General features: G+C 52.8%; 3 protein-coding genes across 3 annotated transcripts; 1 reads left to right on the top strand and 2 right to left on the bottom strand.

Moving 5' to 3' along the window:
* Nucleotides 1-2,618: 2,618 nt before the first annotated feature.
* On the top strand, nucleotides 2,619-3,563 carry LOC102463910 (olfactory receptor 51I1-like). Its single transcript, XM_075919712.2, has one exon. The coding sequence runs from the start codon at nucleotides 2,619-2,621 to the stop codon at nucleotides 3,561-3,563; it is 945 nt and encodes a 314-aa protein (XP_075775827.2).
* Nucleotides 3,564-10,202: 6,639 nt separating this feature from the next.
* LOC102463662 (olfactory receptor 52B2-like) lies at nucleotides 10,203-12,326 on the bottom strand. The gene has a single exon (XM_006128583.3). It carries the CDS (start codon nucleotides 12,324-12,326, stop codon nucleotides 11,376-11,378), a length of 951 nt encoding a protein of 316 aa, XP_006128645.3. The 3' UTR covers nucleotides 10,203-11,375.
* A 12,531-nt stretch (nucleotides 12,327-24,857) lies between these two features.
* On the bottom strand, nucleotides 24,858-26,921 carry LOC149526058 (olfactory receptor 52B2-like). The gene has a single exon (XM_089777069.1). It carries the CDS (start codon nucleotides 26,825-26,827, stop codon nucleotides 25,883-25,885), a length of 945 nt encoding a protein of 314 aa, XP_089633195.1. The 5' UTR covers nucleotides 26,828-26,921; the 3' UTR covers nucleotides 24,858-25,882.
* Between the last annotated feature and the right edge of the window lie 231 nt (nucleotides 26,922-27,152).

Here is a 27,152-nt window from a genome sequence, read left to right as displayed (position 1 = left end):
AGACCAGCCCCACAAAGCGTCAAACGTTTCCTTTTCTCGTCTGTGCTGGGCAAATTCTGCCCCTCGCTGGCCAGTCGGTTCCAGGCAAGTCCCCTCGGGGCAGAGGAGCCCAAACGCCGGGTGCCCAGCAAAGCCCCGTCACCCCCAGGCAGGAAACCAGGCAGCCGGGGAAGGGGCATGGGTGGACTTTTTTACATGAGTCTTTACAGGCCCAGATCTCCTCTGCTCTGTGTGAGAGTCCACGTCCCTCAGCTCTGTTGTGTGCTGGATATTTGTCCAATTGCCGCTGGCCAGTGTTTTGGGGTTGGTTGGTGCAGGAGGTGGGTGGTTCTGGGAGCACCAGGCCTTGGCAGAAGTGGAAAATCTCATCCAGCTCTCATTGTTCTCCCTGGTGTTCCCTGCTACCCCCCAGCCTCTGCCTGCTGCCCCAACTGCATCTCCTCATCTCACTGGGAACATCTCAGCCTGTTACACCAAAACAGACAGACAGACACACACACACACACACACACACACACACACACAACAACAACACATTTCCCACAAGCTTCTTTCTTCCCATCCCTCTAAGTCTCTGGCTTCTCCCCGGGCTTCACTCTGGCTCCCTCAGGTACCCACACTAGGAGCTGGGCCCGTCCCTGGCCAGCACTCACAGACATAGACTAGCTCCCAGCAAGCCGGGCGCGTGTCCCCAGCAGGGCCGCTGGGCTCGCTCTGGCCGGTCACAGAGACCCACATGGGCTGGGCGAGAGCTGGCAGCAGCCTGCCTACAGGTGCAGGGAATCACAATCCAGCTCCTAGCGCCACCAGAGCCAGAGGGACAAACCCTGCTCCGACCGACCTGCCTCCCAGCCCCACTGAACCCTGCTCAGTTTGGGCCTTGTGAGTGCACGTCGCTGGGCCTGTCTTATTCCCGTCCATGCCATCCTGATGTGCCCCTGCGCCTGGGCCCATCCCATGGGCTGTGAGAAATCTGTACTCTCCACGCACTTCTCGCACCAGAGAGGGCCGGCGATTGCCCGGCAACCTGCAGAGCTCAGGGACACGCAGGCCCCATCCTGCTTTCAGCTGCATCCCCTGCCTGACACTCTCCAACCCCCGCAGACCTGGGGCAGGCTCTGAAGCTCTTAAGGGTTGTGTCCCTCCTCTTCGTAACAAGCTTTTAGTACTTGCAAGCTGCCATCATGTCTCCTCTCACTCTTCCCTTTTCCAAACTAAACAAATCCAGTTCTTACAGTCTCATGTCTTCTAGACCTTTAATCATTTATGTTGATCTTCTCTTGAACTTCTCCAATTTCTCCACATCTTTCTTGAAATGCGGTGGCCAAAACTGGACACAACACTCCGAGTGAGGCTTAATCAGTGCAGATTAGAGTGGAAGAATGACTACTCGTGTCTTGCTCACAACACTCCTGTTAATGCATCCCAGAGTGATGTTTGCCTTTTTTACCACAGTATTACACTGTTGACTCACAATTAGCTTGTTGTCCACTATGACCCCCCGATCCTTTCTGCAGTACTCCTTCCTGGGTAGTCGCTTCCTATTCTGTATGCATGATGCTAATTCTTCCTTCCTAAGTGCAGTTCCTTTGCATTTGTGCTTATTAAACTTCATCTTATTTACGTCAGACCATTTCTCTAGTTTGAATTTTCAACCTATCCTCCAATGTACTTGCAACTCCTCCTGGCTTCGTATAATTAGCAATAAAGTATAATAAGTGCGCTAACAATAATGTAATTAATAAGTGTACTATCTATGGCTATGTCTACACTACAGAGTTTTGTAGACACTAGTCTACATAAGACACAAGAGTTTTTTAGTTTTCTAGGAAAAACTCTGCCGTGTCCAGGGAACAGGTCTGCTCTTCTGATTTTTTTCGGAAGAGCAGACGTGCTTTTTCGGCATACCTTTAATCTCATTTTACGAGGAAAAAGGGATGTTTCAAAAAGATTTTTTTTCTGGAATTTAGCCCAGTGTAGACCTTACCTTCCAACTCCCTGAGTTTACCAAAATCTGCCCTCGTGAAATCCATTGTCGCTATATTCCTGTTTTCCCTCCTACCACTCCGTTAGACCCATGAACTCTTTGATTTCATGATCACTTTCACTCAAGCTGCCTTCCACTTTCAAATTGTCAACCAGTTCCTCTCTATTCATTAAAATCAAATCGAGAATAGCTTCCACCTCAACCTTGTGAAATAAAAAAATGTCTACAATACATTCCAAGAACTTGTTGGATAGTCTGTGCCCTGCTGTGTTACCCAACCGATGTTTGGATAGTTGAAATCCCTCATTACCACCAAATCCTGTTCTTTGGATGAATTTTAGTTGTTTAAAAAAGCCTCGCCCACCTCTTCTGCCTGGGTATGTGGTCTGTAGTAGACACCTTGCATAGCATCATCCTTTTTTTTTACCCCTTTTAATTTAACTCAGAGACTTTCAAAAAGTCTGATTTTATGTCCATCTCAAACACAAGAGAGGGACCTTGTGTGTTAGGATTGGGCAATACAGTGTAGAACTGCAAGTCCCTTCCCTGTCCCTTGGTTCCAGAGGAATTCACAGGTTCATTTTGCATTTACACAGGGATTGGGAGTTGGCCGGGACAGTGACTGCTCAGCATGGTGGGTTTCAATAGCACCAGCTTCCAGCTTGCGACGTTCCAGCTGACCGGGTTCCCAGGCCAGGAGGCGGCTTACCACTGGATCACTATCCCCTTCCTTGTGTTATACGTCACTGCCATGGTGGGGAATTGCCTTGTTCTCTGCATTGTCTGGGCAGACCGGCGTCTCCACCAGCCCATGTATCTGTTCCTTTGCATGTTGTCAATCAATGACCTCGGGATGTCTTTGTCAACTCTGCCCACCGTGCTCGGCACCTTCCTCTTCCATTTCACAGACATCGCTTTCCATGCGTGTCTAGCCCAGATGTTTTTCATTCACTCCTTTTCCTTCATGGAGTCGGGGATTTTAGTGGCCATGGCGTTCGATCGCTTGGTGGCCATCTGTAACCCGCTGCGCTACGCGGCCATCTTGACCCACCCCAGGATCGTAAGAATTGGTCTGGTCATTGTGGTTAAATGTACCAGCATGCTCTTCCCTTTCCCCTTTCTGATTAAACGGCTGCCAGTCTGCAGAAGCAATGTCCTCTCCCATGCCTACTGCTTGCACCCGGACATGATGGGGTTGGCATGTGCTGACACCACCATCAATAACATCTATGGATTGTTTGCCATTGTCGTCACGTATGGTGTAGATTCACTGTTCATCATGCTCTCTTACATTATGATTCTGAAGACGGTTTTAAATATTGCATCCCACGAGCAGCGCCTCACGGCCCTGAACACTTGCATCTCCCACATCTGTGCTGTCTTGCTCTTTTATGTCCCAATAATTGCTGTCTCAGTTTTGCACAGGTTTGGAAAAAGTGCCCCTCGTCTGTTGCATATTCTTATGTCCTATGTCTACCTCTTTGTCCCCCCTGTGTTAAACCCCATCGTTTACAGTGTGAAAATGAAGGAAATTCACAAGAGGATCTTCCGAGTATTCTCTCGGGATGGAATGTGAATGGGGAGACGTGTCAGTTATGGTGTTGTTGGGTGAGTTTTGAGTGGCTTGTTGGACGGACATTGCCTCTCCCCACACACCTGAACAACTCACATTTGTGTAGCCAGTGGCCTGGAAGAGATTCTGTTAACTCCTCTGCTATCTTTCAATTATAGTCTCACACATTTAAGGAATTCTAAGTCAATCAGTGTTTCAGGGCTGCGACTGGCTTCCAGTGGCTCCGAGTTGGGGCCGACACTTCATGGCTGGGCCTTGCATGCAAAAGGGAAATAGGAAGAAGGAAAAACACCTGGAAAATAGAGAACTCGCTGGTCGAGCCTCACGTCCCTTCTGCAGCACAGAGGTTTTGGTAGCTCCATGTCCTCAGTGCCTAGCATGGGGCAGGGAGTAGCACTCTCTCCATAGCCATAAATCACCAATCGCTGAGGCCTCACACTATGTCGCATCTTCTGTTTGTGCCCTGAACACAGTAGGGGCTGCAGGCATCCTTCTGTCCCACCCCACACGCTCGTTGTGTGTCTCCCCCTCCGAGGGAAGTCAGGGAACACCCATTTCTTTCCCCTTCTCTCTTCTCTTTTTCTGGCAAAGAACTCATCCCAAGGGATGATCTTTCAAATTGCTTTGGAGGCCAAAGCTGAGAGGTGAACATGGCTCCCATCAACCACGACTTTGATCTAGAGCAGTGGTCACCAACCAGTCGATCGGGATCTACCCATAGATCTTGGAGCCTTTGACAGGTGACCCTGACTGGTTTGGCCAGGAAGTTATCAAGTGCTGGTGGTTCAGTTGCCCCTTCACCCACTGTCATGCTGCTCCTGCCTTGGAGCTGCCCTCCTGGGAGCCTCTTACTCGCTGTGCAGGGTAGGGGAGGGCGAAAGGGGCACTGATGCCAATCCCCACTTAGTTTAATAAAGAATGGGCAGGCTTGTAAAAAAGACCTGTATAAAAATTTAAAAAATATACAGCGGGGATCAAACACGTCATGGACTGTGTAAGTAGGGTAGAGTATTGCGAAGTGTTCCCATTGCTGTTCAGTGTGTGAGCAGGAGCAAGGAAGGCTCCCGTTACAGCCTGCTGGGAAGGGAGAGAAACAGGGCCGGCCCACAACATTTTGGCACCTGAGGTGGGGAGCTCAAATGACGCCCCGTCTCTTTGGCCAAAACTTTGAAAGGTCTCAATTCTGCCTTCTTCCTGTTTTGCTCTACCACCGTCTCTGTGCATCTAGAGCAGAGAGAACACATCTGCACCAGCAGCAGACACAATTTTCTACACTCTGGGTACTAATGGCGCCCCCCCCAGAGTCTGGCACCTGCGGCAGCTGCCTCAATTCGCCTCATGGAAAGGCCGGCCCTGGAGAGAAAACCTGCATGTGTCTACTTAACCACAGTTTGCTCAACGTCCTTAGGTATTCAATTGAGGGAGCGGGGTTTTGCTGGTTGTAATCAGCTTGGCCGGTGTTGGGTCACAAATTGTCTTAACCCTAATTGCAATGTCTGTAGGTATGGGGGGAGCACAGAAGAAGAAAGTCTGTTTTGTGACCCCACCACAGTCAAATTAATGACAATGGACCAAACACCATTGGAACAGTTGAGTATCTAGCAGATCTAAGCAAACAGAAGTGAACTGTATTTACACACCCACGCCCAGAATCTCATTCTTTAAACGGAGGATGTGTCTACACTGCAGGGCTTAACTGGAAATAAGCTATGCAAATTGAGCTACCACAATTGCATTGCTTATTTCAAAACAGCTTATTTTGAAATTGGGAGTGTCTACACAGCACTTATTTGGAAATAAAGCCCTCTTCCTCCTACTCCCCTTACTCCTCGTCCAATCAGGGTTACAGGAGTCATAGAATCATAGAGCTGGAACAGACCTCAGAAGGTCATCAAGTCAGGCCCCTACCCAAGGCAAGACTAGTCCCAACTAGATCAACCCAGCCAGGACTTCGTGAAGCTGAGACAAGCCGAGACAAGCCGAGTTGGAGTAAGAAGCCCTCCAGCTCGATAGTATTTCAATGTTATTTCAAAATAACTGTCTGTGTGTAGACACGGACTAAGTTATTTCGAAATAACATTGCTGTGTAGACGTACTCCGAGAGCGTTTCCCTCCTTTATGCCAGGTGAAGCACAGACTTTATTCTTTTGTGTTCCCACCATTTTACAGATATTGCAATTAGTGACAACACACTTTGTGACCTAACGCCAGCCACCTTGATTACAATGAACAAAATACCACCCCATCAGCTGAACACCTACACAACTCAGCAAAGCAGGAGCAAACAGTGTGTCTCCCTCTCCATCTGGCTGTCATGGGAGCCTTCCTTCAGCTCTTTCTCACACATTTAACAGCCACGATTATACCTTGCAATACTCTATCGTACAAGGCACCCGCCTGTGCTGTAGCCTTCCACGTTTCACAGCATGTTTGTTCTCTACTATGTTTGTTAATTTATTTTTATACAGATCTCTTTTTTTTCACCATCATGCCCATCCTCTCTTAAACTCAGTGGGGATTATTAGGAAAGGGCTAAAGAGGTTCCTGAACAGAGTTTTCTGCCATGCTAGACCATGAGTCCTACGTACAACAGCATTCCTCAGCCAAAGCCAGAGCTGAACACTCCCAGGCCCATCAGCAGAGACCAGACCCAACAGGACGATACAATCTGCCCCTCAGCGCTACACGGGAAGGCCCAGCCCACGGCCCAGACGGGGTGTGGACGGCTGCAGGGCAAAGTGAGGTCACCACATCACAGTGTTTCGCCCACTGGCCCATTCACAGCTCATGGATTCTGCTCCCCCAGGGCGATGGGGGACACCTGCCCATGAAGGACAAGGTGGGACGGCAGCCGGGAGAGGGCCTGGAACACGGGCGCTGGTGTCAGGGCCTGGCAGGAGGCCTGAGGCCTGGCAAACGAAGGCCGGTCAGACCCGCCAGCAGACTCTAGTGGAGCACGGCACACGTGTGCCCCTGACAAGGGCCCAGCTCCATCAGTGGCAACACCTGCCTGCCCCCAGGCCAGATGGAGACGGTGTCTCTAGACACGTCAGCACACACAGAACCAAAGAAATTTCCCCTCGCTCCTCATGCTTCAGGGCCCCCCTCAGGTGTACTGGGGAGCTGCCCATTCACGTCGCCAGGGGCCTCCCGTTGCCTGTAACCTGATGACATCTGTGCTGTGCTGTATGCTGGAGAAGCAATAAACCACCTCTATTCTACTGGCTGGTGGAGTCTGTTCGTGCCATTCCGGGGGTGCAGGAGGCGGGGGACCCCCAAAGAGCCACCACACTGGTGTCAGGAGCGGGATGCACTGCACCCCGTAAATGGAGCTTCCAGCGGCGAGTGACAAGGCGCATTAGAAGCAAGAGCCCAGTAGCCAGGCATTCAGGAGACGGAGCAAAGCGGTTCCTGGGAATCGTGGGGCGCTGCAGCACTAGACTGGTGAGTCTGCACCGAGGGGACCAGTGGGCAGATGGCCCACGCCCGACTGGTGAAGCTGTGCAGAGAGAGGGGCTTGCCTGTGCAGAAAGCAACCAAGGCCCAGCTGGAAGAGAATGACCAGCCACAGGGCCAGGATCTTGTCCCCAGGGGGAGCAGCCAGACCCCCCCTGAAAGTGTGTCAGGCTCAGAGAGGGCGAGGAGCGCTGAAACCCACCGGAGAGACGGGACAGCTTCCCCCAGGAGGCCTGCAAGCTGTAGCCCATCTACGGCAGGGGCCAGCCCAGCGGAGCTGCAGCGGCTGGAGATCCAGCTGCGGATAAAGGAATTGGAATAGAGGACCGAGAGAGGCAGCGACAGCATGAGTTGGCCATGGCAGAGCAGAGAACCGGCGGGGCCCTGGATGCGCCCAGAGTGGATGGGCCCCAGGGTCCCGGGACTGCCAGAGGCTTGGAGAGGCTCATGGTGGCCCAATTGAAGGACATGGGCGACATAGACGGGTTCCTCAGCTCCTTTGAGAGGGCCTGTGGACTGCAGCGTGTCCCCCCAGCTGACTGGCTGCAGGAGCTCATCCCCGCACTGAACCAGGAGGCGGCCGGAGTGCTCAGTCAGCTGGAGGACCTACAGCCAGGGGATTACAACCGAGTCAAGGAGGCCCTGCTGCACAAGTTCGGGCTGACCCCCGAGATGTACAGGAAGAAGTTCCGGGGGGTGCAGAAGGAGCCACAGGAGACCTATGTGGACCTGGCCTCCCGCCTGGCGCAATACTGCCGCAAGTGGGTGTCTGGAGTTGGAGCCCAGGCCGCAGAGGAGCTGCTCAAGCTGGTCATGATGGAGCAGCTCTATGAAGCGTGCTCACCCAAACTGAGGCTGTGGCTCAAGGACCGGAGACCAGAGACCCCCCAGGAGGCCAGGAGGCTGGCAGATGTGTTCACGGAGAGCCGGTCCGGGTGTGAACGGGAGTCCCGGAGAGAAAGGGAATCGCGCAGAGACCGGATCTCGGTGGAGCGACGGAGGGAGTCAACTACGAGGCGAGCCCAAGGAACAGGTCGTCTGCGCCCCAGAGAACCAGCCAGGGCCTGGACAGAGACAGCCCAAAGCCTAACTTGCCAGCGCTGTGGGCAAAAAGGCCACAAGAGGGCTCAATGCACCAGGTCTCAGGACCGGGGACTGTCCAGGGTTAACTGGCTGGGGCGGGAGGAAGGGCAGGCTGCCCCAGAGGCAGGGGCTGGCAGGCAAACCTCAGCTCAGAGAGAGGGGAAGGATGCTCAGTGCACCTCCCCTGGGAGGTCTGATTCTCAGGAGGCGGATTTCTCCGTGTACCGGGTGGGGGCAGGACGGCCCCTGCGGAGCGAGTGCCTCATACCCCTGGAGGTGGATGGTAGGAAGGTGACGGGTTTCTGGGTTGCTCAATGCCCAGTAGAATGGGGATCCAGGCCTATCTCAATACATGACCAATAGCTGTGTCCGAAATGCCGGGAGACCACAGACTTTGTCACATCTGCAAAGGGAGCCCCTTTCACACAGCAAAGCCTCCGGGCATCCTTCCTGCTCACCCCTCAAGCTCTTTATGTACCTCTCTTAGAGGACAACCCATCTCCACCTCTCTTAGAGGACACCCCATCTCCCCAGTCCTCGCTCTGCCAGAGAAGTCATCTGAATGGACGACCTTGTAAATTGCTTTGGAGGCCAAAGCGGAGCCAGGGGTGGTCGTTATGCCGGGAAATGTACGTGGCTCCCACCAACTGTGACTTCAATCTATGCCAGTGCTTCTTAAACCGTGTTCCGCAAGGCAGTCGGAGGTGTGCCGCGGAGAAATACAGAATTAAAAATGGCCACTCTTAAAGGGACAGGCGACTTTTTTTCCTCAATAACTGTCCCCTGGACCCTTCCCCTCCCCCCCCCCTTTTTTTTGGTCGACAAAACATCCTTGGTATTCCTCATTAAAAAAATATTGTTTCATGTTCTTCAGTCTTAAAAAGTTTACGAAACACTGATGTAGACCCACATCTGGGTGTGTGTGGTGGTGGGGGGACGTTAAAGCTTTTGCTGCTGCTAACCAGACACCGAGGACCCCTCCTTGTGTTCTGCTTGGCTCCCTTGATATTTTATTGATGGAACCAAAAGCCACAGGGCTGGTCCTGTGGGCGGCAAGAAGATTCCCTGAAACATTGGAATTGGGCGGCTGTGGCACTCAAAGGACAGCACGTTACAGAGTCAAATAACCAGAGACAGGCCCCTGGGCTGTGTCTATTTAGTCTGCAGAAGCGAAGAGTGAGGGGACATTTGAGAGCAGCCTTCAACTTCCTGAAGGGGAGTTCCAAAGAGGCTGGAGAGAGGCTGTTCTCAGTAGTGACAGATGGCAGAACAAGGAGTAAAGGTCTCAAGTTGTGGTGGGAGAGGTCTAGGTTGGATATTAGGAAAAACTATTTCACTAGGAGGGTGGTGAAGCACTGGAATGGGTTCCCTACGGAAGTAGTGGAGTCTCCATCCCTAGAGGTGTTTAAGTCTCGGCTTGACAAAGCCCTGGCCGGGTTGATTTAGTTGGGATTGGTCCTGCCTAGAGCAGGGGGCTGGACTTGACCTTCTGAGGTCTCTTCCAGCTCTATGGTTCTATGATCCTAAGACTAGACATTACGGCTGTGTCTACATTGGCACCCCTTTCCGGAAAAGGGATGCTAATGTAGACTTTGGAATTGCAAATTCTGTGGGGGATTTAAATAAGTAGGAATAAGAGATCCTCCGGAAAAGGGCTTATTTTCCGGAGAATCGCGTCTAGACTGGCACTTTTCTCCGGCTTATCCCGAAGCCCAAAAAAAGCGGCAGCGATGTAAATGCAAATGCCGTGGGGGATATTTAAATCCCCCGCGGAATTTGCAATTCCGAAGTCTACATTAGCATCCCTTTTCCGGAAAGGGGTGATAACGTAGACACAGCTGAGGTCCCTGCCCCCACCGAGAAGCAGCACAGACACTGGGCGCTAGGCACATTTCCCAGGGTCTGCTGGGACAATTCGGTCCTTCTGCAACTGAAATAGTTTCTAGAAGCTTTGAGGAAACAGGGTTTTTATTTGCTGTCCTATGACCCAGAGCAACACAGCTGTACAGCTCCTCGTGCACAGGCTTTGAATGGTGCATGTGAGTGCGTCCAAGCACGAGACAGGCTACAGGGGCAATACAAAGAAGGGATTCCACAGGGGGGGCACCGAAGATGCTGCTTGCCCGGGTGCCGTTTGCTCAGGGGTTGGGCCTGGTCACATTGACCGGGGTGGAGACGGGGGGATGTTTATACCTTTGGCCTGCACATCCCTGGCGGGGGAGGGGCTCCCCCGTCTCACCCTGCCCCCAATGGCTCCACTGGCCAATGAAAGCAAACCCAACGCGGAGGCCTGGCCTTCGAGCTGTGAGGGGAGGCGAGCCCAGGAGAGGGGCTGGGCGGGGAGGCCGAAGGGCGCCTAGCGACAGGGCAAGGAGAAGGGATTCCTTTCCCTGGCGAGGGGCAAGAAACAGGCCCGGCCTCATCAGCAGATCAGTGCTCAGCGCTGCAGAGAGATGTCAGGCTCCAGGGGCCTCGCCGGGTCGTATCGTCCAGCCCCGGCGCTGAGGCAGGGCCAGTGAAACCGATCCCGTCAGCCCTGAGCCCAGCCCGGTCTCACATCTCTCCAGTGACGGGGGTTCCACAGCCTCCCTGGGCCCCGTGTCGGTGTCAGCTACTCTGAGCGATGGAAAGGTTTTCCTAAGAGCTGCCCCCAAGCTCCCTGACCCCATTGACCCCTTGCTTCGTGCCCTGCAGTCATTGGGCCAGGAGAACAATTGGAACATGCACAGGAACGGCCACGCGGGATCAGAACAAAGGGCCACCTAGCCCAGTGTCCTCTAGTCTGACAGTGGCCAGTGTCAGGTACCCCAGAGAGAATGAACAGGACAGGGAGTCATCAAATGATCCATCCCCTGCCACCCATTCGCATCTTCTGAAACAGGCTGGCGACACTTTCTGCCCAATCTGGCAAATGGCCATTGATGGACCTAACCCCCATGAATGTATCTAGCTCTGTTTTGAACTCTGTTATATTCTTGGCTGTCATAACATCCTCTAGCAAGGAGTTCCACAGATCAACATCCTCTTGGTAAGAACCTTTACAACATGTGGAGACTTTTATCAGCGCTCTCCCAGTGCCCCCCAGCCTTCTATCAAGAAGGACCCATGTAGTTCCGTGCACCTGGACGTACAACAAAACATCCAAGGAGCTGAAAAAGTCTGTTTTGCAACTGGGAGTTAGAGTGTTAACGTCCATGTGTCGGTGCTGAAGGGCCCTCTTCTTGCATTGTGAAAGAAGCCTGCTAGTAAGTCAGGTGGCTCAGGACTAGGCACCATTTAGCACCAATTTCCCATCCGAGACAACACACAGCTCACTTGTTCCCGCAGCTGCTTGGTTTTCATCCCGTAAACAACGGGGTTCAGCATGGGGGGGACGAGCACGTAGAGATCGGCCAGCAGGATGTGAATGTGTTTAGGGATGTTCTGACCAAAGCGGTGGCTTAGGAGAGTGAAAAAGGCTGGGACATAAAATAAGAGGATGATACAGACGTGGGAGCCGCAGGTGCCGAGAGTTTTGCGCTGGGCGTCTTTGGTGGGCAGCTTGAAGACAGCCCTGAGGATCAGCACATAAGACACAGCGATATACACAACGTCTAGTACAACGGTTAAAATAGGCACTGCAAAGCCATACCAGATATTTGGGGTTATGTCTGCACAGGCCAGCCTGGCCACCCCGATGTGCTCACAGTAGGAGTGTGGGATGATGTTGCTGGCGCAGAAGGGCAGCCGTTTGAGGAGAAAGACAACAGGGACAATTACACAAAAGCTTCTGACGACAATGGCCGTGGCTATTGTCCTGATCTTCTCATTTGTGAGGACAGTCGTGTATTTCAGGGGGTCGCAGACGGCGACGTACCGATCGAACCCCATGGCCAGCAGGACGCCTGACTCAGCAACAAACACAAAGTGCACAAAGAACACCTGGGTGATGCAGGAATTGAGAGAAATTTCCCTGACCCTGAACCAGAAGATGGCCAGCATGTTGGGCACGGTGCAGGTGGATAACAGTACGTCGGTCACCGCCAGCATGGAGAGGAAAAGGAACATGGGCTCGTGCAGCCTGCGCTGGGTGGCGATGAGCAGGAGGAGACCACAGTTCCCCAGAACAGCCGCCGTGTACATCAGCGCGAAGGGGATGGAGATCCAGGGGTGCCAGGGCTCCAGGCCCGGGATGCCGACCAGGACGAAGCTGAGGTGACTGAACGTTGTGCTGTTGGGTGCGGCCATGGGGCGCTGAGGGCTCCGCTTGGGCGCCGGGCCCGGCTGGAAGCAGAGACAAGGTCAGTGCTTGCTGGGCTCCCGATGCTGCAGTCGTGGCTATTTCACATCGACAGCCCCATTAACAGTCTAGAGCGTAATCCCGCCACCTCCCCCCACCCCGCTCCTGCAGGGCCACAAGGGCTCGAGGGGAAGGGGGATGGGCAGTGCTCTCTGGGCCTGTACTCCGCACGGGGGAATTCCATCCTGAACCAGGCACGTTTGGGGGGCTAATGGAAATAGCCAGAGACTGGGCCCTTGTAATGAGCTTTTGACTGGGCGCGGTCACAGACGAGCCCTCGGTGGGGCAATTAGGGTATGTCTACACTACCCCGCTAGTTCGAACTAGCTGGGGTAATGTAGTCATCCGCAGTTGCAAATGAAGCCCGGGATGTGAATTTCCCGGGCTTCATTTGCATGAAGCCGGCCGGTGTCATTTTTAAATGCCAGCTAGTTCGGACCCCGTGACGCGCGGCTACACGTGGCACGGACTAGCTAGTTCGGATTAGGCTTCTAATCCAAACTAGCTGTACACCTCGTTCCTGGGCTTCGTTTGCAACTGCGGATGACTACCCCTGCTAGTTCGAACTAGCGGGGGAGTGTAGACATACCCTTATTTACATTGGGTTTAATAGAAAATAAAAATGATTTTCTTAAGCACGAGCAGTAGGATTTAATTAGTGATAAGTGAGAACAGGCCAAGCAAAGTAGGTTACAAACCAAAAATAACAAAATCTCTTGGCTAATTCTCCACTGAAACCTCAGGAGAAACTTACTCAAACTCCCCCTAGAACCTCTTTTCCAGCTGCCCCTCCAAACCAGGCTGTCTCCCCACCCTGGGGTCTTCGGCTCCTTCGTTCAGGTGCAGCCGAGCCAAAAGACCCAGGCCTCTGCTTTCCTCTTCTTTTGTAATCTAGGCCACTCCCTACCAATCCCTGCTAGCACTTAAGGGCAAAAGAGATTGTTTAACTGTCACTCATCAAGACTTTGAAGATAACACCCGCCAGGTCTGCACATTTGATCCCCACAGAGTATTCCCCTCTCCACGTGTCTAATTTTACGCACACCAGTGACACACACATCAAAGAAAGGGAAACAGACCCAGCGGATTGCGACATGAAAATTGGTGGTTTGCACGAAATAATTCGCTCAAAGCACCTTTGAGTCACATAAATTCATGTCCATCCCTCGATTTCATAAAGCATAGAGGGGCGTCCATCACAGGGCTTTCTTTGCTGTACTGCAAACTGAGTCCAAGAGCTGCATTTATAGCTGTAACCATCAGAACTGTACCCTGGGACAGTGACCCGTCAGGGAGCACAGACGTGAACACCCGCAAACCCTAGGGAACAAGCTAGAAAGCAAGACTGGCCGGGCGGATAACTCTCTAGGACTAGACGCAGAAACACACTGACAGGCGGAGTTCAGCTGTGCGACATCTGGAAACTATCTTCTCCCAGCTCTGTTCCTTCTCTGTACTTCCCCACTGAGCGATGCTGAACACAACAGTAGGCAGCGGAGCAAGCAAATACACCGACCGCTCCACATCTGGTCACATCAGAGAGGGTGACTCCCAGAGTCACAGATTCGAAAGCCAGAAATCACTCCTGGGACCATCACACCTGACTCCCTGTATGTCAGGGCTGTTCCCTGCTCCGGGACTCCGAGTGCAGAAGGTGAAGGCCTGCAAAGCTCAAAAAGAAAAGAAAAAAAAACCACCTTTGCCTCTCCAGGCACTGGTTACAAAAACTTCCCCCCAATCATAACACACAGATTTTGGGGAATCGCTGCCACCATCCAGTGATTTTTATCCCTAAAAAAATCAGGGGTGAACACTTGAACCCACCCCCACGGATACCCCGAGATCTTTTGCCTTAAAAGAGCTTGAAAAAAGAAAAGAGGAAAACAAGCTGCAGGCTCCAGTAGCTGATCACTCAGTCGGAGGCCTGCAGATACACAGACAGACCTTCCATGACACAAGAATCAAATCATCACCTTAGAAAAAGTTTTTTTTTAATTAGAAAACAAAAGATAAACTTGAGAAAACAAATTTGGTTTTAGATGTTACAGAGCAACTAAGGAAAACAAATTAAAACTCAGGCTATGTCTAGACTGCAGGCTTCTTTCAGAAGACATCTTCCGAAAAAACTTCTGAAAGAGCGTGTCCACAATGAAAAAGTGCATTGAAAAAGCAATCTTCTTTTTCGAAAGAGAGAGTCCAGACTGAATGGATGCTCTCTCGCATGTAAGCTGTGATTGCTATGGCCGGAATGCCAGGGCACCTGTGTTTTTTTTCTCTTCTTTCGAAAGAACTCCCTCTTCCCCTTCCACACACGCCTTTTTCCGAAAGAGATCTTTCACAAAAAGGCTTTCCCTCCTCACAGAATGAGGATTAAAAATGTCGGAAAAACCCCTCTGTTCTTTCGATTTTCTTGCAGAAGAATGCGATTGCAATGTGAACGTTCCTCTAGTTTTGTCATAAAAATGGCTATTTTTCCTACAAAACTCTGTAGTGTAGACATAAGTCTCTGGTCACAATGCTAGATGGTAAATGGGGAGGGGAGGCAGAGATTCACACAGAGCTCTTCAAACCAAACCGCAACACTTAAAAAAAAAATTAACCTTAACATGACTAGATTCACTTTTCATTTAATTTACTTCTAATTTTCTCTTTGTTCAGTTCACTCTCATGCCCCAAATTCCTTGGAGGCCTGGCAGTCCTGCCTGGGTTTACATCATTCTGTCTCTCTCAACGACTGGTTTTTCATCCCCCCCCCAAAGAAAGCAGGCAGGGAACCTAGATCCAATTTAAATTTCAACCCTCTATTTCGATTGGTTCTCCTGGTCCACTGGCCAACACCTTTGCTATCTATCTGATTTTAACTCTTTAGTCACCGGATGCTGCTCAGCACTTCCCCTGTCCATCACTCTGTATAATACAGGCAGGAGGGTTTCTGTGAAATCAGCTTCTGTTTGAAGGGGGCAGCTCCTTATAAAACCCCTCCAATCTTGATGTAAAGATTATCAAGGGTGGAGAATTTGGGCCAGCATGTGGTCACTTGTCCCAAGGGCGAATCCCCCTCCCGGGTAACAACTCAAACCTTGTTTCTGAATTTGTTCAGCTTCCCCTTCCAGCCGTTGAATTTAGTTATTGATTTCCCTGCGGGACTGAGGAGCTCTCTTAGCAAACGTCTGCTCCCCCCCGTGGGCACGGAGACGCTGCGCTCACATCACCCCGTCCCCCTCTTAGTGCCACTCAGCGGAGTGAGAGCCTCCAGTCTGTCCCCAGAAGGGACTCACTGCAGCGTGTGTGGCCGCAGCAAATGAAATTCAGCCTCTCCCCAGTAGGAATTGGGCATTGCCGGGCAGAGCGTGGCTGCAGGCCTGTGCTAATCACCAGCCATTAATAATTATGAAAATGCTGAGTACACGAGTATGGAAGAGAGATGAAACCTCTCGCCTGCCCGTGCAATCGGTGGCTGATGACTGCAGCTCACGGCGATGCCGGAAGAAGTGTCACGTTGTCCCACATCTGCCCGGGCTGGAGCATCTTTCCCTTCCTGTTATTTACTTATTCCCACAATATACGATCTAGAGGTCACGACATGAAATTAATAGGCAGCAGGTTGAAAACAAAACACTCAGTACACAGTCGACCTGTGGAACTCCTTGCCAGAGGATGTTGTGAAGACTAGGACTTTAACAGGGTTCAAAAATTAGCTACATAGACTCATGGAGGTTAGGTCCATCAATGGCTATTAGCAGGGCTCGTCGATCCGCGGAGCGCCCCGCTCACCAGCCGCACTCTCCAGCGATCTGCACATGCGCAGATCATTCTGTGCATGTGCAGATTGCTCAAACCTGGCTCTTCCGGGTTGCATGGGCAAGTAGATTGTATTATTTGTCGAGCCCTGGCTATTTGGCAGGGTGGGTAGGAATGGTGTCCCTAGCCCCTCTTTGTCTGGAAATGGGTGACAGGAGAGGGAGCATGTGAGGATTGCTGGATGTGCTCCCTCCCTCTGGGGCACCTGACACTGGCCACTCTGGGCAGACAGGACACTGGGCTGGATGGACCTTTGGTCTGACCCGTCTGGCCGCTCTTACGTTCGTATATTCCCTGGAGCCCCTGGTGCTGCTCCCGGGCGCAGGGGGCAGGCTGGTCAAACCGGACCCTGCTCTAAACCAGGCTGGAAACGCCCGTTAGCGGGAGCTGCTTGTGATTTGCTGCCCCAGGCCAGCAGCTTGTCAGTAACACAGACCCGATCCCCAGGGGTGCAACCTGCCCGGCCCAGAAAGGCAGCGGAGCCAGGCAGGGGCCGCGGGTGGGGACCTGCCTTTGCTCTCTGGGACTCACCGGCTGCCCTGGCGCAGGGAGGAAAATGCTGGAGCTGCGGCTGCCAAGCTTGGAGACTGTCTGGGGCCAGCTTGTGCCCCGGGGTCAGGGGGACACGGCACCCAGACAGCCCCACTCGGTGTCCCTGGGCAGCCTTTCCCCAGCCCCCCCCCCCCCCCCGGGCCGGCCCAGCCCCCGGCAGCCCTGATGCAGGGTTTGAGAACGGAGACGTCGGCTGCTCCATGAGAATTGAACCTTCCCTCCCAGCACAGAGTAACTACAGAGCGTCCGTCTGTCCCTGCCCGTCTGTCCATGCACCCGCCCTCTCTGCCACCTCCAGCCCTGCCCCCGTGTCTGTGTCCCGGACGTTCATTCGCATTTCGTAGCGGAGACATTGGGGCTCAGGGTAGGAAATGCTGGTGCCTCTTCCCGGCCCTGCCCTGGGCTCTCAGGAAGGGAAACCGAGACGTGTGCCCCTGGCAACCTGCTCTGTGCTTCCCCTGCCTTTCCTTCCCCTGCGGGCGCCATCCTACTGCCCCTCAGTCTGCCCCCCGTTCCCAGGGACACCGGGAATCGTGGGGGGTTCCCCTGGACTGGGTCCTTGGCGAGCTTAGGTCCCACTGTTAACACACGAGGGCACCTTTCTCAGCAGGGGGGCAGCCAAGCGGGAGCCACCTTCCACCCCAACACTCACCAGGCACCTGCCCCAGCCGGGGATGAGGAGTCTCTGCCTGGGATCCAGGTGGGGAGCTGCAGGGGCAGGAACCGCACTGGCCGGGGCTCGGAGGCAGGGACATTTATCCTGCCTGCCTGGGAGTCCCAGCGGGGTCGGAGCCAGCAGGGAGCCCTGGGCACAGAGCAGTTTCCAGCTCAGCCACAGGCAGGGGCAGGCTGGGATCAGGGGATTTGTGTGTTTACACGAGTGATGTTCCTGGTGTCTAGGAACGGAAACGCGGCTGGAAATTCCCCCTGCAGCTCCAGCAGAGACGCAGCTGAGTGATAATACAGCTGAACAATTAAAACCCTGCGTGGCCAGTGGCCTGCCACCGACTCCATTATCTCCTTTTTTTATAGATTTCCTTTTGTCTCCTATGATGGGAAATCAAAGTCAATGGGAGTTTTGAGCAGGGACTGTGGATTCCAGTATCTGTGAACCGGGACTGGCCCGTCATGGCCGTGACCCGTAAATTGATTCTCGTTTTGCTCTGGGGACCCTTTTGGGGCTTGTTTGCTCAATGCCCAGTAGAATGGGGATCCAGGCCTATCTCAATACATGACCAATAGCTGTGTCCGAAATGCCGGGAGACCACACACTTGGTCACATCTGCAAAGGGAGCCCCTTTCACACAGCAAAGCCTCCGGGCATCCTTCCTGCTCACCCCTCCAGCTCTTTGTGTGTGTGACAGGGTGCCTGCCCTGCACTGGCCCTTTAACACCAGGCTTGAGGCCCTGAGCCCGGGCTGGGAGAGGGCCAGCCAAGACTCCCCCTGGCTAGGGGCGGGAGGCCAGGCCCCGGGTTGGGAGGCGGATCACAATGCAGCCCAGGTAAGCGGGGCAGTAGAGATAACCCCAATGCCAATGATGAGCAACCCGTCTGGAACTTGCCCTGAGAGGGGCTAGATGAGGACAGTCAGGGGGCACTGAAGCACGGAGGGGGCGTGCACCCTGACAGATGGTGGAGAATGTGGGTGCAGTAACCCCACCCTGAGGTGAAAGGGGCTGTTGTGAGCAAACGGTGGTCAGTAGGGCCACGGGACAAGAGCAGGGAATTGGGAAAAAAAAACAATAAGTGTTGGAGGTCCTGGGAGGCCCTACAGCAGTGGTGCCCAACCATTTGAGGTTGCCGGGCGCCAGGGGGCATGGCCGTTCGCCCTCCGGGCGCCAGGGGGTGGGGACACTAGCGTGCCTGGGGGCGACCCCCCCCATAGCCGCAGGCCCGGGGGCGGGGCCCCCCCATAGCCACATACCCGGGTCCGGTGCCTTCTCCAAGCACCACGTGCACGGTGTGACGTAGTGGGAGTACCTTGCTAGGGCTGTGGCGACCTCTGCTGTCTGCAGCAAGACCCAGCAGGGAAAAGGGTGAGTCATTATGCAAAGGGGGCTCCAAACCTGTCTGACCAGCTACCCCCCATGGGGAGAAACAAAGGAAGGTGGAAGCTGCCCTGGCTGGGGGGCAAGGCTGGAAGAGAGTTAGGGTATGTCTACACTACAGAGTTAGTTCGAACTAACTTAGTTCGAATTAGTTAATTCGAACTAAGCTAATTCGAACTAACGCGTCTAGAACTAAAAACTAGTTCAAATTAGCGTTTTGGGCTAAGGATGGCCGGAAGCAGTGCCGGCAGGGCATCAGAGGAGGACTTAGAGTGTGGAGATGCTGTTTCAGGCTAGCCGAGGGCTGTGCTTAAAGAGACCCGACCCCCACCCCGGACAGACAGTTCTCAGGGGTGCCCCGCTTGAAAACCAGTCCTGGCTTGGATTGCCCGGAGTGCCCACACTGGGCACATCACACCACTCGGCCATCAGCCCGGCTGCACTTGCCGCAGGCTGCCATCTGGGGAGAGGGGGCAATTGGGGGGCTGCAGGAGAACTTCCACCCCCAGAAGCCCACAGAGCCAGCCCAGTCCTCCCCATCGGGGGCTCGTGCCCCATTCCTCCCTCACCTCCTTCCACTTACCCCTCCCTAGCCCCTTTTCTTGATGTACAAAATAAAGGACAATTGTGTTCAAAAATGGAATCTGTCTTTATTGAACAAAACTGGGGGAGACTGGGAAAAAGAGGTGGGAGAGGGGAAGAGAGAGGCTGGGAGAGGGGAGGGCAACTAAAATGATCAGGGGTTGGGAACATGTCCCATATGAAGAGAGGCTAAAGAGACTGGGACTTCTCAGCTTAGAAAAGAGGAGACGGAGGGGGGACAGGATAGAGGTCTCTAAAAGCAGGAGTTGGGTGGAGAGGGTGCATCCAGAAAAGTTCTTCATTAGTTCCCATAAAGAAGGACTAGAGGACACCAAAGGAAAGGAATGGGTAGCAGGCTTCAAACTAGTAACAGAAAGTTGTTCTTCACAAAGCAAAGAGTCAACCTGTGGAACTCCTTGCTGCAGGAGGCTGTGAAGGCTAGAACTAGAACAGAGTTGAAAGGGAAGTGAGATCAAGTCATGGAGGTTGGGTCTATGGAGTGGTATTAGCCAAGGGGTAGGAGTGGTGTCCCTGCCTAAGGTTTGTGGAAGGCCGGAGAGGGATGGCACGAGACAAATGGCTTGGTCACTGTCTTTGGTCCATCCCCTCCAGGGTCCCTAGGGTTGGCCGCTGTCGGCAGACAGGCTACTGGGCTAGATGGACCTTTGGTCTGACCCAGGATGGCCATTGTAAGCTCAGGGCTCAGGGTCGGGGGTCTCAGTGGACCACCTTGATTTTCATGCAAACCTGCTCCTGGGTGGCCAGGCTGGCAGCTCTCCTGCCCAAGCCGGCCACTTTCCTGTGCCTAGTGGGAGATCGATGTCCGCACTAGCCCAGGCGGGTGCCCTGCCTCTTGCGGTCCCGGGCAAGCTCCCGGGAGCCGCCAGCCTGGTCCCGGGAAGAGGAGGAGGGCTGGGGGGCATTGCGTGGCTGGCTCGATCCGTGCCAGGTGCAGGGTCTGCTGGCTGGGTGCTGGCAGGTTTGCACCTGGCACGGGCACCGTAGCCAGCCCGTGCCCCTTTTAGGGGTCCGGGGCCGGGAAGGGGGCATAGAGTTTCCCTGGTGTTGGCCAGAGTGGCCACCAGGGAAACCTGGGGAGGGCTAGCCTCCCACTGTTATTTGCGGTGCGAGAGGTGCCCCAGGCGTCAACGGGATTTTCCCCATTTGAATTACTTCATGGCCGACAACCCTGATGAATACTGGACTTATTGCAGGAGACATGGGAGGAACAGCACTCAAGAGTGAAGGGTACAGTCCCGTATATTTTGGACTTAAAACGGCGACTCCGGCAGTAGGGGAGCTGGCTAGAGAGAACCTCCTCCAGGCCCAAAATAAGCAGACTCAAAATTATTGGCTAAATGGCAAGGGCCCTTTGAGGTCGTACGACAGGTAGGACCAGTTGATTATGAAATCAAATTATCAGGAAAACGGAAAGACAAGCAAATTCATCATGTCAATTTACTAAAGAAGTGGAACGCACGGGAGGGTATGCTTATCACCTTACAGCCACCAGGACCGCAGCTGGGACCCTGGGGAGGCGACTTGAAGGCAGAAGGGGCAACGCGTATCGGGGCAGAGTTGTCGGAGGAACAACGCAGAGAGATGAGCTCCCTCCTTCGGGAATTCGAACAGGTTCTAACTACACAACCGGTTAAGACCTCTCTGATGAGTCACCATATCGCGACAACCCCAGGTAAAAGGATCCGGGACCACATATGACCCCTCCCACTGAAAATGTGGGGTCCTGTTCAGGAAGAGCTGCAACAGACGTTGCAAATGGGGGTGATCAGGGAATCAAGAAGCGAGTGGCGCAGTCCCATCGTTTTGGTGCCTAAGTCCGATGGCAGAATACAGTTTTGCATAGACGTCCGGAAAATCAACGCAATTTCGTGATTTGACGCGTATCCTATGCCCAGAGTAAATGAACTGCTGGAGCGGTTGGGTAAGGCCCACTACATCTCTACGCTCGTCCTCACCAAAGGGTATTGGCAGATTCCCCTGACACCAGCCTCTGAGGCCAAGACCGCGTTCGCCACACCATTTGGCCTGTTCCAGTTCATCACAATGCCTTTTGGATTGAATGGGGCGGCGGCGACGTTCCAGAGGCTGATGGACAAGGTATTACATGAACATCATGCGTATGCTGCGGCATATATTGATGACATTGTCATTTATAGTGAATCATGGCCAGAACATCTGCAACATCTGAAGGCGGTCCCTGGAGCCCTGGCCGATGCCAAGCTCACTGCTAACCCAAGTAAGTGCCACTTTGGACAAAGGGAAGTGTCCTATTTAGGCTATGTGGTGGGACGGGGAAGGATAAAACCCCAGGTGGACAAGGTAGAAGCCCTGGGAAAATACAAAGCTCCCACCTCAAAAAGGCAAGTCCGCCAGTTCCTGGGCCTAGCCGGTTACTAGCGGCGATTCATACCCGATTTCGCCACGATTGCGGCACCCTTGATGGACTTGACCCAAAATACAAGACCTCAAAGGGTCCAGTGGACCCCTCAGTGCGAGAAAGCGTTCCAAGCGTTAAAGCACCGATTGACGCAAACGCCGGTTCTTCACCAACCCGACTTTACAAACCCATTTATAGTACAGACGGAAGCGTCAGACAGAGGTCTAGGAGCTGTCCTGTCGCAGGAGCAGGAAGGGGAGGAACACCCAGTCCTGTATTTAAGCAGGAAATTACCGCGGGAACAACAGTATGCCACAATCGAGAAAGAGGCCCTGGCAGTTAAGTGGGCAATAGAGGCGCTACGCTATTATCTGCTAGGGGGAGCTTTCACATTGATAACAGACCATGCGCCATTACGATGGATTTGGACAATGAAGGTGTGACGGACCGTGCCGTATCTGGGCACAGCTTAGGGCGTCTGCTCAGGGCGAATTGCTCAAATCCGGGGCTCCTTACAGCCCCCAGACTGGTGACCTCTCCAAACAGGCCACAAACCAGTCCCACAGAGCACTTCAGCAACCTGCCTGAAGCCTCACGATCAAAACCCCTTCAACAGCCCAGCAATATCCGTGCCCCAGATGGCCCCGAGCCTCATACACAGGTGGGGGGTCCTAGCACCCAATCCTACCTACCCCGAACAAGTTCTGTCCGGTCCCAAGAAACCAGCCACAGTTCCCAGGTCAATTTACCCTCTGGACCTTACCCACAAATCACGCTGAGCCAATCCTTTAGCATCTAACACCTAAAGGTTTATTCTTACAAGAAGGAAAAGAATGAGAGCAAGGTTGTTAAAGGATAGTACGTTACATGCATCGAATCTCCCAGTTCTCGATGCAGGCTCTAGCAGAGATGTTACAGCTGCTGGCTTAAGAGTCCTTGTTGCACATTCTAGGATCAGGATGGGTCCACAGTTCTTTCTGGCTCTTCAATCCCTGCATTGCTGCCTCTGGGATGAAGTGCTGAGCTGAGAACAAGATGGAGTCGACCACATGGCCTCTTTATCCCTCCTTCTTCGTCTCTTCTTGGCTATCGCAGGTCACCTGGTCCCCGGCTTATTCCTGTGTTCACTGCTGGTAGCCCTTAGGTACGATTCACCCTCATTCTTTAGGTGTGTCCTTGGCCCATTGAGAGCCATTATCCCACAGGGCCTTGCTGATTAGCATGTCCATAGGCGGGGCCCTGCCCAGTGCTCAACCACATGCAGGGAAATATTCAGTATCCATACAAGTACATGCTTATAATTGCACACACAGACATTATACAAACACATGAACAGCGTACATAGGATTAGCAGACAGTGAGCTTCTAATCAACACCTCACATGGCCCCCCCTTTTATACCATTTTTGTGGCCAACACCCCCACCTACGGGTGCATCAGTGATCTGGCTGCTCCCCTCAAGATCCAGTAACGTGACAGAAGGAGACTAATCCTCGGATCATGAGGTGGTATTTGGCCATCTCCCCAGTCCTTGGTTCCCCTCGCTCTGCCAGAGAAGTCATCTGAATGGGCGACCTTGTAAATTGCTTTGGAGGCCAAAGCGGAGCCAGGGGTGGTCGTTATGCCGGGAAATGTACGTGGCTCCCACCAACTGTGACTTCAATCTATGCCAGTGCTTCTTAAACCGTGTTCCGCAAGGCAGTCGGAGGTGTGCCGCGGAGAACTACAGAATTAACAATGGCCACTCTTAAAGGGACAGGCGACTTTTTTCCTCAATAACTATCCCCTTGACCCTTCATCTCCCCCCCCCTTTTTTTTTTGGTCAACAAAAAATCCTTGGTAATCCTCATAAAAAAATTGTTGTTTCATGTTCCTTACTCTTAAAAATTTCAGGAAACACTGATGTAGACCCACATCTGGGTGTGTGGTGGTGGGGGGAGGTTAAAGCTTTTGCTGCAGCTAACCAGACACCGAGGACCCCTCCTTGTGTTCTGGGCCAGTGAAACCGATCCCGTCAGCTCTGAGCCCAGCCCGGTCTCACATCTCTCCAGTGACGGGGGTTCCACAGCCTCCCTGGGCCCCGTGTCAGTGTCAGCTACTCTGAGCGATGGAAAGTTTAACTAAGAGCAGCCCCCAAGCTCCCTGCCCCCCATTAACCCCTTGCTTCATGCTCTGCCCTCACTGGGCTAGGAGAACAATTGGAACATGCACAGGAACGGCCACGCGGGGTCAGAACAAAGGGCCACCTAGCCCGGTGTCCTCTAGTCTGACAGTGGCCAGTGTCAGGTACCCCAGAGGGAATGAACAGGACAGGGAATCATCAAATGATCCATCCCCTGCCACCCATTCGCATCTTCTGGCAGAGGATGGATACACCGTTTCTGCCCAACCTGGCAAATTGCCATTGATGGACCTAAACCCCATAGAATCATAGAATAATAGGACTGGAAGGGACCTCGAGAGGTCATCGAGTCCAGCCCCCCGCCCTCAAGGCAGGACCAAGCTCCGTCTACACCATCCCTGACAGATGTCTATCTAACCTGTTCTTAAATATCTCCTGAGAGGGAGATTCCACCACCTCCCTTGGCAATTTATGCCAATATTTGACCACCCTGACAGTTAGGAATTTTTTCCTAATGTCCAATCTAAACCTCCCCTGCTGCACTTTAAGCCCATTACTCCTTGTCCTGTCCTCAGAAACCAAGAGGAACAAATTTTCTCCTTCCTCCTTGTGACACCCTTTTAGATTTTTGAAAACCGCTATCCTGTCCCCCCTTAATCTTCTTTTTTCCAAACTAAACAAGCCCAGTTCATGAAGCCTGGCTTCATAGGTCATGTTCTCTAGACCTTTAATCATTCTTGTCGCTCTTCTCTGTACCCTTTCCAATTTCTCCACATCTTTCTTGAAATGTGGCGCCCAGAACTGGACACAGTACTCCAGCTGAGGCCTAACTAGTGCAGAGTAGAGCGGCAGAATGACTTCACGAGTTTTGCTTACAACACCCCTGTTGATACAACCTAGAATCATACTTGCTTTTTTTGCAACAGCATCACACTGTTGACTCTTATTCAACTTGTGGTCCACTATGACCCCTTGATCCCTTTCCGCCATGCTCCTTCCTAGACAGTCGCTTCCCATCTTGTATGTATGGAACTGATTGTTCCTTCCTAAGTGGAGCACTTTGCATTTCTCTTTATTAAACCTCATCCTGTTTACCTCTGACCATTTCTCTAACTTGCTAAGGTCATTTTGAATTATGTCCCTATCCTCAAAAGAAGTTGCAACCCCACCCAGTTTGATATCATCTGCAAACTTAATAAGCGTACTCTCTATCCCAATATCTACATCATTGATGAAGATATTGAACAGTACGGGTCCCAAAACAGACCCTTGAGGAACTCCACTTGTTATCCCTTTCCAGCAGGATTTAGCACCGTTAACAACAACTCTCTGACTACGGTTATCCAGCCAATTATGCACCCTCCTTATCGTGACCCTATCTAAGTTATATTTGCCTAGTTTATCAATAAGAATATCATGCGAGACTGTATCAAATGCCTTACTAAAGTCTAGGTATATGACATCCACCGCTTCTCCCTTATCCACAAGGCTTGTTATCCTATCAAAGAAAGCTATCAGATTAGTTTGGCATGACTTGCTCTTCACAAACCCATGCTGGCTATTCCCTATCACTTTATTACCTTCCAAGTGTTTGCATATGATTTCCTTAATTACCAGCTCTATTATCTTCCCTGGGACAGACGTTAAACTGGCCCATGAATGTATCTAGCTCTTTTTTTAACTCTGTTATATTCTTGGCTGTCACAACATCCTCTAGCAAGGAGTTCCACAGATCAACATCCTCTTGGTAAGAACCTTTACAACATGTGGAGACTTTTATCAGTGCTCTCCCAGTGCCCCCCAGCCTTCTATCAAGAAGGGCCCATGTAGTTCCATACACCTGGACGTACAACAAAACATCCAAGGAACTGAAAAAGTCTGTTTTGCAACTGGGAGTTAGAGTGGTAATGTCCATGTTTCGGTACCAAGGGGCCCTCTTCTTGCATTGTGGAAGAGGCTTGCTGGTAAGTCAAATGGTTCAGGACTAGGCACCATTTAGCACTAATTCCCCTTCCGAGACAACACACAGCTCACTTGTTCCCGCAACTGCTTGGTTTTCATCCCGTAAACAACGGGGTTCAGCACGGGGGGGACGAGCATGTAGAAATTGGCCAGCAGGACAGTAATTTGTTTAGGGATGTTCTGACCAAAGCGGTGGCTTAGGCGAGTGAAAAAGGCTGGGATGTAAAATAAGAGGATGATAAAGACGTGGGAGCCACAGGTGCCGAGAGTTTTGCGCTGGGCGTCTTTGGTGGGCAGCTTGAAGACAGCCCTGAGGATCAGCACATAAGAGACAGCAATAAACACAACGTCTAGTACAACGGTTAAAATAGGCCCTGCAAAGCTATACCAGATATTTGGGGTTATGTCTGAACAGGCCAGCCTGGCCACCGCGATGTGCTCACAGTAGGAGTGTGGGATGATGTTGCTGGCGCAGAAGGGCAGCCGTTTGAGGAGAAAGACAAAAGGGACAATTACACAAAAGCTTCTGACGACAATGGCCGTGGCTATTTTCCCGATCTTCTCATTGGTGAGGACAGTCGTGTACCTCAGGGGGTCGCAGACGGCGACGTACCGATCGAACCCCATGGCCAGCAGGACGCCTGACTCAGCAACAAACACAAAGTGACCAAAGAACACCTGGGTGAGGCAGGAATTGAGAGAAATTTCCCTGAACCCAAACCAGAAGATTGCCAGCGTGTTGGGCACGGTGCAGGTGGATAACAGCAAGTCGGCCACCGCCAGCATGGAGAGGAAAATGAACATGGGCTCGTGCAGCCTGCGCTGGGTGGCGATGAGCAGGAGGAGACCACAGTTCCCCAGAACAGCCGCCGTGTACATCAGCGCGAAGGGGATGGAGATCCAGGGGTGCCAGGGCTCCAGGCCCGGGATGCCGACCAGGACGAAGCTGAGGTGACTGAACGTTGTGCTGTTGGGCGCGGCCATGGGGCGCTGAGGGCTCCAGGCCCGGCTGGAAGCAGAGACCAGGTCAGTGCTTGCTAGGGTCGTGGCTATTTCTCATCAACAGTCATGAACAGTCTAGAGCGTAATCCCCCCAACTCGCACCCCCCCACACACACACTTCTGCAGGGCCACAAGGGCTCAAGGGGAAGGGGGATGGGCAGTGCTCTCCAGGCCCGTGCTCCGCACAGGGGGGAATTCCATCCCGAAACAGGCATGTTTGGGGGGTTAATGGAGACGGGGCCCTTGAAATGAGCTTGTGACTGGGGGCGGTCACTGACGAGCCCTCGGGGGGCCTCCTGAGGGGCTG

This window comes from Pelodiscus sinensis, chromosome 1, assembly GCF_052426305.1.
Source record: "Pelodiscus sinensis isolate ZL-2025 chromosome 1, ASM5242630v1, whole genome shotgun sequence".
NCBI lineage: Eukaryota > Metazoa > Chordata > Testudines > Trionychidae > Pelodiscus > Pelodiscus sinensis.
The sequence above is the reverse complement of the archived record's forward strand: the minus strand, read 5'-3'. Positions and strand labels throughout refer to the sequence as shown.

Coding starts and splice junctions, on each gene's coding strand:
- LOC102463910 (XM_075919712.2), top strand. CDS start 2,619: ATGGTGGGTTTCAATAGCACCAGCTTCCAGCTTGCGACGTTCCAGCTG.
- LOC102463662 (XM_006128583.3), bottom strand. CDS start 12,326: ATGGCCGCACCCAACAGCACAACGTTCAGTCACCTCAGCTTCGTCCTG.
- LOC149526058 (XM_089777069.1), bottom strand. CDS start 26,827: ATGGCCGCGCCCAACAGCACAACGTTCAGTCACCTCAGCTTCGTCCTG.